Source organism: Mobula hypostoma, chromosome 18 (assembly GCF_963921235.1).
Source record: "Mobula hypostoma chromosome 18, sMobHyp1.1, whole genome shotgun sequence".
NCBI lineage: Eukaryota > Metazoa > Chordata > Chondrichthyes > Myliobatiformes > Myliobatidae > Mobula > Mobula hypostoma.
In genome coordinates, this window is record NC_086114.1 from 14,335,901 (window position 1) to 14,348,257 (window position 12,357).

Below are 12,357 nucleotides of genomic sequence, written 5' to 3' on the forward strand. Positions count from 1 at the left end.
ATCTCATGAGTTTACATTATGGTTAACTCTTTATATACCAAAGGGTTAATATTAAGTTATGGCTCACATTATTAATTTTGTCTCTTGGAATACAAATGGTTTAAACCATCCAATAAAACGGGAAAAGTTTTTTTAAAGTATTCCAAAGACTGAATGCTCACATTATTTTTGCACAAGGAACTCATGTGAGGAAAGAGGATAACCACCATTTCTTTAAGTTTTGGAAAAACTAACAGTACCACTCGAATTCCCAAGGCAAAGTGCAAGAAGTTTCAATTTTTATAGATCCCTCAATTACATTTACTCATCAAGACATTATCTCAGATCCTAGTGGTAGATTTTTGTTAATTACTGGGTTACTTTTTAAGAAAAAAGTTGCTATGGTTAATGCTTATGCTCCAAATGTGGATTATCCTGAATTTTTAAGCACTTATTCACTTCCTTTCCTAACTTAAACGAGTATATGTTGATAATGGGCAGTGATTTTAACTTATGGTTAAATCCTATGATGGATAGATCCATATCTAGTCCGGTTTTACAAAATAAGTCGGCTACACTTATCAACTCTTTTATGATTGATGCTGGAATTTCAGAAATTTGGAGATTTCTACACCCTAAGGATAAAGACTTCTCATTCTTCTCACATGTTTATCATTCTTATTCTCAAATTGACTTTTTTTTTATTGACTCTCGTTTAATTCCATCTGTAACTGATTGCAATTATGACATTATCGCCATTTTGGATCATGCTCCAATGAAACTTTCTATCAAGTTAATGGACACTTCTTCTACTAATAGACAAAGGTGATTTAATTCTAATTTGCTTCAAGACCCGGACTTTGTTAAGTTCATGAAGGAACAGATTGATTTCTTCTTTTCAACTAATATTACGGAAGAAATTTCCAACGGGACAGTATGGGATGCTTTTATTTAGTGTGTTCGAGAAATTTAATTTTAGTCCGATATTCATATCTTGGATTAAATTGATATATCATACCCCTGCAGCTTCGGTTTGTACTAATAATCAAAGATCTCCCTTTTTTCGTTTATCTCGGGGTACTAGGCAGGGATGCCCTCTTAGTCCATTATTATTTGATATTGCCCTTGAACCTTTAGCAATTGCCATCCGAGACTCACCTAACATTTTTGGTATTACCGGTGGAAATGAAATACATAAATTATCATTATATGCAGATGATTTGTTATTATATATCTCTAAACCCGGGAAATCGATTCCCGTTATTTTATCTTTGTTGGCTCAACTTAGTAACTTTTCTGGTTATAAATTGAACCTTAACAAGAGTGAACTATTTCCCCTAAATAAGCAGGTGCCTATTTATGGATGTTCACCATTTAAATTGGTTACTGATCCTTTTACATATTTATGGGTTAAAATCACGAAAAAGCATAAAAATTTATTTAAAGCTAATTTTTTTACCTTTAATTGATCAGATTAAACTTTTGTTTACTAAATGATCACCAATGTCTCTGTCATTGATCAATCAGATCAATGCTATCAAGATGATTATTTTGCCTAAATTTTTATATGTATTTCAAACGGTACCAATTTTTATTCCAAAATCTTTTTTGATAATGTTGATTCCAAAATTTCCTCAGATATATGGCAGAATCCGTGATGCTGAGAAATTCGTGAATAGCACATTCAGTGAGTTGGCCACACCGCAGGTAAAGGCTACACTGACAGAAAGGGAATGGGTGGCCACTAAACAGCATAGCAGTAGGCAGGTAGTGCAGGAGTCCCCTGAGGTCATCTCCCTCCTAAACAGATATACTGTTTTGGATACTGTTGGGGGAGATGTCTCATCAGGGGAAGGCAGCAGCAGCCGAGTTCATGGCACCATGGATGGCTCTGCGGCACTGGAGGGAAGGAAAAGGAGTGGGAGTGGCAGGCAGGCAAATCCAGGGTAAAAATCGAAAAGGGCCACTTCTCAACATAATTGTATAAGGGCTAAGAGTGTTGTAAAAGCAAGCCTGAAGGCTTTGTGTATCAATACAAGGAGCATTCGTAACAAGGTGGATGAATTGAATGTGCAGATAGTTATTAATGAATATGATATAGTTGGGATCAAAGAGACATGGCTCCAGGGTGACCAAGGATGGCAGCTCAACATTCAGGGATATTCAATATTCAGGGGGGACAGACATGAAAGAAAAGGAGGTGGGGTGGCATTGCTGGTTAGAGAGGAGATTAATGCAATAGAAAGGAAGGACATTAGCCGGGAGAATGTGGAATCGAAATGGGTAGAGCTGCATAACACTAAGGGGCAGAAAACGCTGGTGGGAGTTGTGTACAGGCCACCTAACAGTAGTAGTGAGGTTGAGGATGGCATTAAACAAGAAATTAGAAAATGCGTGCAATAAAGGAACAGCAGTTATAATGGGTGACTTCAATCTACATATAGATTGGGTGAACCAAATTGCTAAGGGTGATGAGGAAGAGGATTTCTTGGAATGTATGAGGGATAGTTTTTTGAACCAACGTGTCGAGGAACCAACTGGAGAGCAAGCCATTCTAGACTGGGTATTGAGCAATGAGGAAGGGTTAGTTAGCAATCTTGTCGTGCGAGGCCCCTTGGGTAAGAGTGACCATAATATGGTGGAATTCTTCATTAAGATGGAGTGTGATATAATTAATTTAGAAACAAAGGTTCTGAACTTAAAGAAGGGTAACTCTGAAGGTATGAGACATGAATTAGCTAAGATAGACTGGCAAATGATACTTAAAGGGTTGACGATGGATATGCTATGGCAAGCATTTAAAGATCACATGGATGAACTACAACAATTGTTCATCCCAGTTTAGCAAAAGAATAAACCAGGGAAGGTAGTGCCCCGTGGCTGACAAGGGAAATTAGGGATAGTATCAATTCCAAAGAAGAAACATACAAATTAGCCAGAAAAAGTGGCACACTTTCACACTCTGAAATTCAGAGTCCAGCAGAGGAGGACAAAGGGCTTAATTAGGAAAGGGAAAAAAGATTATGAGAGAAAGCTGGCAGGGAACATAAAAACTGACTGTAAAAGCTTTTATAGATATGTGAAAAGAAAAAGATTGGTTAAGACAAATGTAGATCCCTTATAGTCAGAAACAGGTGAATTGATCATGGGGAACAAGGACATGGCAGACCAATTGAATAACTACTTTGGTTCTGTCTTCGCTAAGGAGGACATAAATAATCTTCTGGAAATAGTAGGGGACCGAGGGTCTAGTGAGATGGACGAACTGAGGGAAATACATGATGGTAGGGAAGTGGTGTTAGGTAAATTGAAGGGATTAGAGGCAGATAAATCCCCAGGGCCAGGTGGTTTGCATCCCAGAGTGCTTAAGGAAGTAGCCCAAGAAATAGTGGATGCATTAGTGATAATTTTTCAAAACTCTTTAGATTCTGGATTAGTTCCTGATGATTGGAGGGTGGCTAATGTAAGCCCACTTTTTAAAAAAGGACGGAGAGAGAAACCGGGGAATTGTAGACCGGTAAGCCTGACATTGGTGGTGGAGAATATGCTAGAGCCAGTCATCAAAAATGTGATAACAGCACATTTGGAAAGGGGTGAAATCATCGGACAAAGTCAGCATGGATTTGTGAAAGGAAAATCATGTCTGACGAATCTCATAGAATGTTTTGAGGATGTAACTAGTAGAGTGGATAGGGGAGAACTAGTGGATGTGGTATATTTGGATTTTCAAAAGGCTTTTGACAAGGTCCCACACAGGAGATTAGTGTGCAAACTTAAAGCACACGGTATTGAGGGTATGGTATTGATGTGGATAAAGGATTGGTTGGCAGACAGGAAGCAAAGAGTGGGAATAAGCGGGACCTTTTCTGAATGGCAGGCAGTGACTAGTGGGATACCACAAGGCTCAGTGCTGGGACCCCAGTTGTTTACAATATATATAAATGACTTAGACGAGGGAATTAAATGCAGCATCTCCAAGTTTGCGGATGACACGAAGCTGGGCGGCAGTGTTAGCTGTGAGGAGGATGCAAAGAGGATGCAGGGTGACTTGGTTAGGTTAGGTGAGTGGGCAAATTCATGGCAGATGCAATTTAATGTAGATAAATGTGAGGTTATCCACTTTGTCGGCAAGAACAGGAAAACATATTATTATCTGAATGGCCGATTAGGAAAAGGGGAGGTGCAACGAGACCTGGGCGTCATTGTACAGCAGTCATTGAAAGTGGGCATGCAGGTACAGCAGGCAGTGAAAAAGGCGAATGTTATGCTGGCATTCATAGCAAGAGGATTAGAGTACAGGAGCAGGGAGGTACTACTGCAGTTGTACAAGGCCATGGTGAGACCACACCTGGAGCATTGTGTGTAGTTTTGGTCCCCTAATCTGAGGAAAGACATTCTTGCTATATAGGGAGTACAAAGAAGGTTCACCAGATTGATTCCTGGGATGGCAGGACTTTCATATGATGAAAGACTGGATCAACTAGGCTTATACTCTCTGGAATTTAGAAGATTGAGGGGGGATCTTATTGAAACGTATAAAATTCTAAAGGGATTGGATAGGTTAGATGCAGGAAGATTATTCCCGACGTTGGGGAAGTCCAGAACAAGGGGTCACAGTTTGAGGATAAAGGAGAAGCTTTTTAGAACCGAGATGAGAAAAAAACTTCTTCACACAGAGAGTGGTGAATCTGTGGAATTCTCTGCCACAGGAAACAGTTGAGGCCAGTTCATTGGGTATATTTAAGAGGGAGTTAGATATGGCCCTTGTGGCTAAAGGGATCGGGGGTATGGAGAGAAGGCAGGTACAGGGTTCTAAGTTGGATGATCAGCCATGATCATACTGAATGGCGGTGCAGGCTCGAAGGGCCGAATGGCCTACTCCGGCACCTTTTTTCTATGTTTCTAGAACAAACATCCTAGGTTGGGTAAAAGACATTTCCAGAAATCTAAAAAGGACAGGGGGTTAGCTCTCCCGAATCTTAGATTTTACTATTGGGCAATTAACATGCGATATTTAAAATTTTGGTTATGGGACTTGGACGTAATTTCAAGTCCACATTGGGTAAATCTTGAATGTAATTCTTTACAAGGGTTTTGACTGGGTTCTATTTTAGGGACTTTGCTTCTCTTTACTCTTTCTAAATTGTATAAACAAATGGATAACCCAATAGTTAAACATACTTCACGTATATGGTTTCAATTTCGAAAATTTTTTGGGTTGAACCAATTTATTTTAGCAAATCCTATTACATTTAATTTCTTTTTTCAACCCTCCACTATGGATCAAGCATATCTGGATTGGAAAATCAAAGGTATAGTACGATTTTGTGATTTATTTTCGGATAATTGTTCTATGTCCTTTGAACAATTATCTAATAAATATAAACAACAGGAATTCTGCAGATGCTGGAAATTCAAGCAACACACTTAAAAGTTGCAGGCCAGGCAGCATCTCTAGGAAGAGGTGCAGTCGACGTTTCAGGCCGAGACCCTTCGTCAGGACTAACTGAAGGAAGAGTGAGTAAGGGACTCTTACTCACTCTTCCTTCAGTTAGTCCTGACGAAGGGTCTAGGCCTGAAACGTCGACTGCACCTCTTCCTAGAGATGCTGCCTGGCCTGCTGCGTTCACCAGCAACTTTTATGTGTGCTGATCTAATAAATATAATCTGCCTAGATCTCACTTTTTTAGATATTTACAAATTAGAAGTTTTTTAAATACTGTTTCTTCTAATTTTCTGAATTTATATTTAATGGATATCTTGGAAAAAAATTTTTTTAAAATTCTTTTCAGAAGGGTGTTATAGCAATTATTTATAATACAATTATGAATATATGTCCTGATGTATCTAATGAAATTAAGGCTGATTGGGAAAGAGAACTTAAGATCATTGAACTGAATGAAAAATGGGAAAAAACTTATCAATTAGATAATTCATCCTCTAAATGTGCTAAACATGCGTTGATACAGATTAAAGTAGTGCACAGGGCTCATATGTCTAAAGATAAATTATCTCATTATTACTCTTATATAAATTCTTTATGTGATAGATGTCACTCCGAGATAGCTTCTTTAACTCATATGTTTTGGTCATGTCCTTTGCTGAAAAAATATTGGAAAGATATCATCTCAACTGTTCTAAATATTGACTTACAACCTCGCCCAATTACTGCCATTTTTGGGTTACCAATGATAGAATCAAGTCATTTAACTTCTTCAGCTCGTCAGACGATTGCATTTCTTACATTAATGGCTAGAAGATCCATTTTGCTGAATTGGAAAGAGATTAATCCTCCTACCACATTTCATTGGTTCTCTCAAACTATGTTGTGTTTAAATTTGGAAAAAATTAGAAGTGTTGTTTATGATCCCTCTATTAAATTCGAAAAGACCTGGCCATTTATTCAACGTTTTCATATGATGTAATTTGACCTTTTCCAAACTTATTCTATTTCTTTGTAATATTTGTTGAGAGGAACAGAGTCGTCGAAAGTAATGCTTTTTTTTTAATGATGTTACATAAAAGCCCGTGTCTTTTTTTTAGTCTAGTTGATTAACACTGTTTAGGTTAGTTTTTTTTGAGGGGTTATAGTTTTATTTTTTTTCCCTTTTCCATGATTTTTTTTTAGATATTTTTCTTTGTTTTATATTGTTCATCTGTATCCTGTATGATTGGGAGTTTTAACATTTAAGTGTCAACTGGGTTTATATTTAACTATGTCAATTACAACAATGTATTCCCAATAACTTTGTATCATTACTATGTTATGTTTGTTATTATGAAACTAATAAAAAGATTGAAAAAGAGAATTGTCTCTAAGTTCGACTGTTTGATAACTATAGACGCATAACACTGTTAACTTCCGTTTATGTTAGTCGATTGTTTACTGTTCTATGTTTTTGTGTAGAGGTTAATAAGACCACTGAACAGATCCTGACCCGGATCTGGGCCGTACCCTCCAAATATCCGGACATGCCTCTCGGTTTTTTTTTGCACTACCTTACTTTCCATTTTTCTATTTATGATTTATAATTTAAATGTTTAATATTTACTAATTTTTACTATTGTTAACATTATTAATATTTAATATTTGTAATCCAGGGAGCGGGAAGCGCAGAATCAAATATCGCTGTGATGATTGTACATTCTAGTATCAATTGTTTAGCAACAATAAAGTATAAAGCATAAATTTCATTGTTTATTTATAAAAAAACCCGACTCGATTTCATATCTATTGCTGCTGATTCGTAACAGTATGTAGCATAGCAATACACTGGATTAAAACAAAGTATGCAAAAAAGTATTAATGGTACTGTGAGATGAAAGATATTTGGGCTAAGTGCATTTTCATATTTTAATTTCTTTAAAATCTTGTTGAGAAAAGTTTTCATTTAATCAGTTCTGAAATCTAATTATATAGTCTTGAAAAATTATTTGCTAAGTTGATCTGTGAACATGTTCCAAAAACTACCAAAATAACCTACAAAGTTTGTTGCGCATGACAAACATGAAAATTATACTGCAAAAAATTCATTTCAGTTAAATATTAGAGAATCATCACATAGTCACCCTCCAATCCACTGTTCTTCTCCAAGTACAAGACTTCTCAAACTCACCAAAAATCCAAGAACCCCCATTCAGGAGAGATTATCGTGAAATTAAACTGAACAACTTCTGCCTGCTTTTCATATTCAAGTAACGGGATTCAAATTTGTTAACGTTTGAGTAAACAGATAAATAAAATAAATTACTTTAATATTTACATGTGTATTTCCCTATTCTTTTAGGATTTACAATTGTTCACAAATTATCAAATTATCATTGATGACAAAGTGTAATTAAATGTTACCTCTATATTAGTCCTTTCTACTGCAAAATTGTCAGTTGCACCCCTTTCTCTTCCTGCACTTATAAAGTTACAAATCAATAGAAAAAGAGATAGATCGTTTACCAGTCTCAGATCATTCTTTTCATAGAGCACCACAGACAGGTTTTCATGCTGCGCCATTGCTAGTCCCAGTCCCACACTGATTCCAGGGGTTTGCATTAATTTATACTTTCAGCCGATGACCAATTCTAAATGAGTCCAAAGGCCCTTTTATCACTGAACGTATCCTTGACCCGATGTCTCAGACATGCATTTTCACTGAAAACAGCACAAATAGAAACTGGGAAAAACAAGCAAAGGTGATAAGGATTTATAAGCATTTCACCAATTACAGATCTGTTGCTACAATTTATAAACAATAGAGCAAAACAATAAGTTGAGCCTAAACTACATATAAATACTGTAATCAAATGGACTTTTCTCAATCCACTTTTTTCTCTTTTGCCCACAATAAAGTCAAGACATCCACTACAAAATGTGCCAGATAGTGGAAGCCTTGAATCAGAGGGGGAGAAATTCAGCTGAAACCAGTTTTATAACTATTGAGGACTTTGGCCAAATGAGTCGGGTAAATACCTTTGTGAGACTATAGAACTGCGTGTCTGTATTGCTTAATGCCTAGATCAGCAGAGAATCATGGTGCTGCCGTTTAGCCTAGTGGTCCCCAACCACCGGACCGCAAAGCATGTGCTACTGGGCCGCGAGGAAACGATATGGTCTGGCGATATGAAACCATGAGTCAGCTGTACCTTTCTCCATTCCCTGTCACGTCCACTGTTGAACTTGAACGCACACGAGGTCATTACGCACACGAGGTCATTACCCACGCAAGGTCATCAGTCAGTCATTAACCTACAACCACTCGATGAGTTAAAAAACAAACATCACTTGAGAGTTTCTTTGGAAGAGGTGGCAGGGGACATAAAAGGCCTCACAATGATGATAATGCAGAGACAGAAAAAAAACAAGAAAGCTTCCTTCAATGCAATGAAAACTAAATTGCGGAATAGACTGGACATAAGGAACTCCCTTCGAGTATTGTTGTCTCCCATCATCCCTCGATGGGACCGTCTTGTTGCAAGAAAACAAGCCCGGGGCTCCCACTGATTCAGCGATATTGGTGTGTTGCAATGATTTTATATGTTCATATGAGGAATATGCACTGTGTTTAATATCCAAATGTTACTTAAAATGTTATGATGCTATTGACTTATAAGTGACTTATAATTGACTTACCACTATATTCATGGGAGGAAAATATGCGCTGTGTGTTTAATATTAAATTTGTTAGATAATCCCTTTTAGAAACAAAATTGAGTGTATTAGCCACTTATATGTGACTTGTAGTTGACTTATCACCTATATTCCGGTCGTGATTAACACCCACCACTTCCAACCCCGTCGGCTGGTCCGCAAGAATATTGTCAATATTAAACCGCTCTGCGGTGCAAAAACGGGGGGACCCCTGCTTTAGCCTACCGCTGCACACCACGAACTATGCAACTTAATTGTGGAAGAAAATTCTGAATGAAGGGTTAAAACATCTGAGTTGTTAGCACCCTGCACCTTCCTTTAATTAGCAAAATGCTTAGTGCTGATTTTAGTGCACAACACAACAGCATAAATAGAAGGCCATAATTTGTAGGGAGGACCCTAAGGGCTGTCAAGTTTCTGACAACTAAAGAGTGGGTATGGTTTTCCTTCACCTACCTGGTACTAATATATAAAACGAATTATACTTTTGTACTTTAATGACTTACTGGGTCTAAGGATTTAATGAATCTTCTTTACATCATAAATAAAGACTCATCATTTGGCTTGGTTCCAGCACGCTTGCAATAATCTGTTTTAGTTTCAAGGATGCTCTGATAACCCATCTGTGTGTTGTGGGCAGAAAAGAGACTGACATTTTCGTTGGAATTGATAAAAAGCACAGGATTGACGTTTTTAAACTTTGATGTAATTGACTGTGGGTATAAAAAAGCTTTGTCTATTGTTCTTTGGAAGAGTTGACGATCACACTGTTAGCGAGTCATTCTTCCCTTATTCATGAATAAAGGTATTCTCTACTCAATGTGTTCCAATTCATTAGTGACCAACTTTAATTGGAATTCCTTAGCAAATTAATTTCCCTAACAATGACTTATAGTCCTGCCTAGATCATATGCGGGTGCACATCATGCTGGTTTGTCTAACACAGATGTTCAAAAACTAGCTTTGTTGCATCCTGTGCCAGAGATACTTTTTCTTTCTCTCCGTTCTCCTCCATTCTCCATCCTAATCACAGGCAGTAAATATGAACCAGAGACCTGATGCAGGATTTGGAGCCTAAACATTAATAATGCCTTTCCTCTTGCAGATGCTGGTCAACCTTTGTCGATTATTTTCTACAGTAAATAAAATCTATTTGTTTTATTTTGTAATTGGACTCCCTTTCCAGATGACTACAGTTCCACCAATCTTAAAATCTAGTTTCTAAATCTAAAATCTGGCCACCTTTGTCTTTTTTCTATTCTATTTTACTTCACTTAAGTATCTTAAATATCTTGTGCTTTAGCTACCAAGATGTTAATTAGCCAGTGACAATAACAAGAGATAATATTGTATCACTGGTCTGATAATCTTCATTCTTAATTATTTTGCACAATAGTATTTAGATATCTGACAGTCTAAGTGTAAGATAAAAAGGATGACATATTAACTTCTCTTGTCTTCCTGTTGAGTGCTGATTGCATTCTGGAACAGAGAGGATTTCATCATTCTGAAAACAATGATTGTTACTGAGTGGGACTTAATTCATTATGTTGGGTTAATTTTTGGTCGTACCCATGTTAAACACGCTCGTATTAACCCAGGCATTCAATAGTTCAGAATAAGTTTCAGAATGGTACAAACTATACCTGTATTGCATTAATGTACCTCTCCATTCATACTCTGACCTATCTGTTTTCGACGTCTTTCATTGCCAGTGTGAGGCCAAATCCAAACTGGAAGAACAGCAGCTCATGTTCTGCCTGGGAAGCCTACAACCTGAAAACATGAAACCAAGCTTGAATTTCCAGCATCTGCAGAATTCCTGTTGTTTGCGTTTTTAAAACATGAAACCAATTCAACTCTCCAATTTCACTTGCTCGCTCCTCCTTGTCTACCTGGTTCCTCCCAGACACATTCACCAAACCCCCAACCCACCTTCTATCATAAACACGAGAAATTCTGCAGATGCTGGAAATCCAAAGCAACACACACAAAATGCTGGAGGAACTCAGCCGGTTCAACACTCCGGCGAGAGAAGGCTGCGGACCCACAACCAGGAAGCGTGCGACAACTCCGGGCTCGCAACGGGGGGCGCGCCACGGCCCGCTCCAGTTTGACGGGTGCTGCCCACCCCCCCTTCGGCCGCCCACCCGTTTGTCCTCTGAGAGAGCCGCGGAATAAAGCCCGGAGACACTGACCTGCCGGCCGGATCCCGGAGATGAGGGCGGCGGACCCGCTGCCGGCTCCCTATTGGTCAGGCGCGACGCTAAGCGGGAGACGTCTGAAGGGCACGGTGCAACTGTCATACTGCGGCTCGCGCCCCAACCGGATGGAAGTCGCGCGGCCGACCGATACCGTGTGTGGGGGGGGGGCAGAGAGGGTAGTAGGGGTGCGTTCGGTATGGGGAGAAGAGGTTGGGATAGGGTAGGGGGTTATTATGGCTCGGGAGTTAACGTGGGGAAAGGGGTTGACAGGGGATAATGGATTAGCTCGGAGGAAGGGGGATCGTATGGGTTGCGTGGTCAGGGATTAGCATGGAAAGAATGACATATGGGGCCAGGGCTGGCTGGGAGACAGGAATGAATTTGGAGTGAGGTTGGTACGAAGAGAGGTTGACATGAGGGACAGTTGAAGTGGGGAGGAGAGGTTGAGGTGGGCAAGGAGGAAGACGCGAAGCTAGGGCTTGACATAGAACAGAGAGAAGTAGTCAGCATTGGGTAGACGTTTACATAGTGGAGGAGGTAGAAATATAGAAGGGAAGGGGGTAACACGGATCAAGAGGATCAGTGATATGAGGAGAGGGGTTCACATGGTGGGCAGAGGAGGTTGACATAAAGAAATGAGGATGAGCAAATGGGGCAATGGTGGGGTGAGTGGGAGGGAGAAAGGGGAGAAGTAAGACAGAAGGGATTCAAAGATGGCAAGGGGAGATGAATATTGACATTATGTGATGTCAAGATTGCAGAGTGAGTAAGATAGTTGTGAAGGGCTGAGATTGTTTTTTGGGAAGGGGATTTTGAGACCCCACAACTACAGTATATTCACAGAACAGGACAGTTTCCTTATTGCTGGAAATTTGATCACATTAATATTACCTATTCAGTGGTGAGTGCTTGAAAATGTACTTCTCCCAGAATGAAATGTACTTTCAACCATTCTTGCATCAATTTGTATAACTGAGAAGTCCACTGTTTAAGATCCAGTGAGTTGAGATTTGGTGTTTTACATTGCATGGA

General features: G+C 38.9%; 1 protein-coding gene across 2 annotated transcripts in view; it reads right to left on the minus strand.

Moving 5' to 3' along the window:
- The window catches only part of LOC134358351 (sorbitol dehydrogenase-like), a 58,094-nt gene extending 46,662 nt beyond the window's left edge, over positions 1–11,432 (minus strand). The window contains exons 1-2 of one of the 2 annotated variants that reach the window (XM_063070477.1): positions 11,320–11,432; positions 7,931–8,147 (exon numbers count right to left, since the gene is read on the minus strand). In XM_063070477.1, the coding sequence (XP_062926547.1) occupies positions 7,931–8,026 (96 nt within the window). In that variant the 5' untranslated portion in view covers positions 8,027–8,147; positions 11,320–11,432. Of the gene's footprint in view, positions 1–7,930; positions 8,148–10,767; positions 10,898–11,319 lie in introns of those variants that run through there. The other variant, XM_063070476.1, reaches the window with a different exon arrangement.
- Positions 11,433–12,357: the final 925 nt, after the last annotated feature.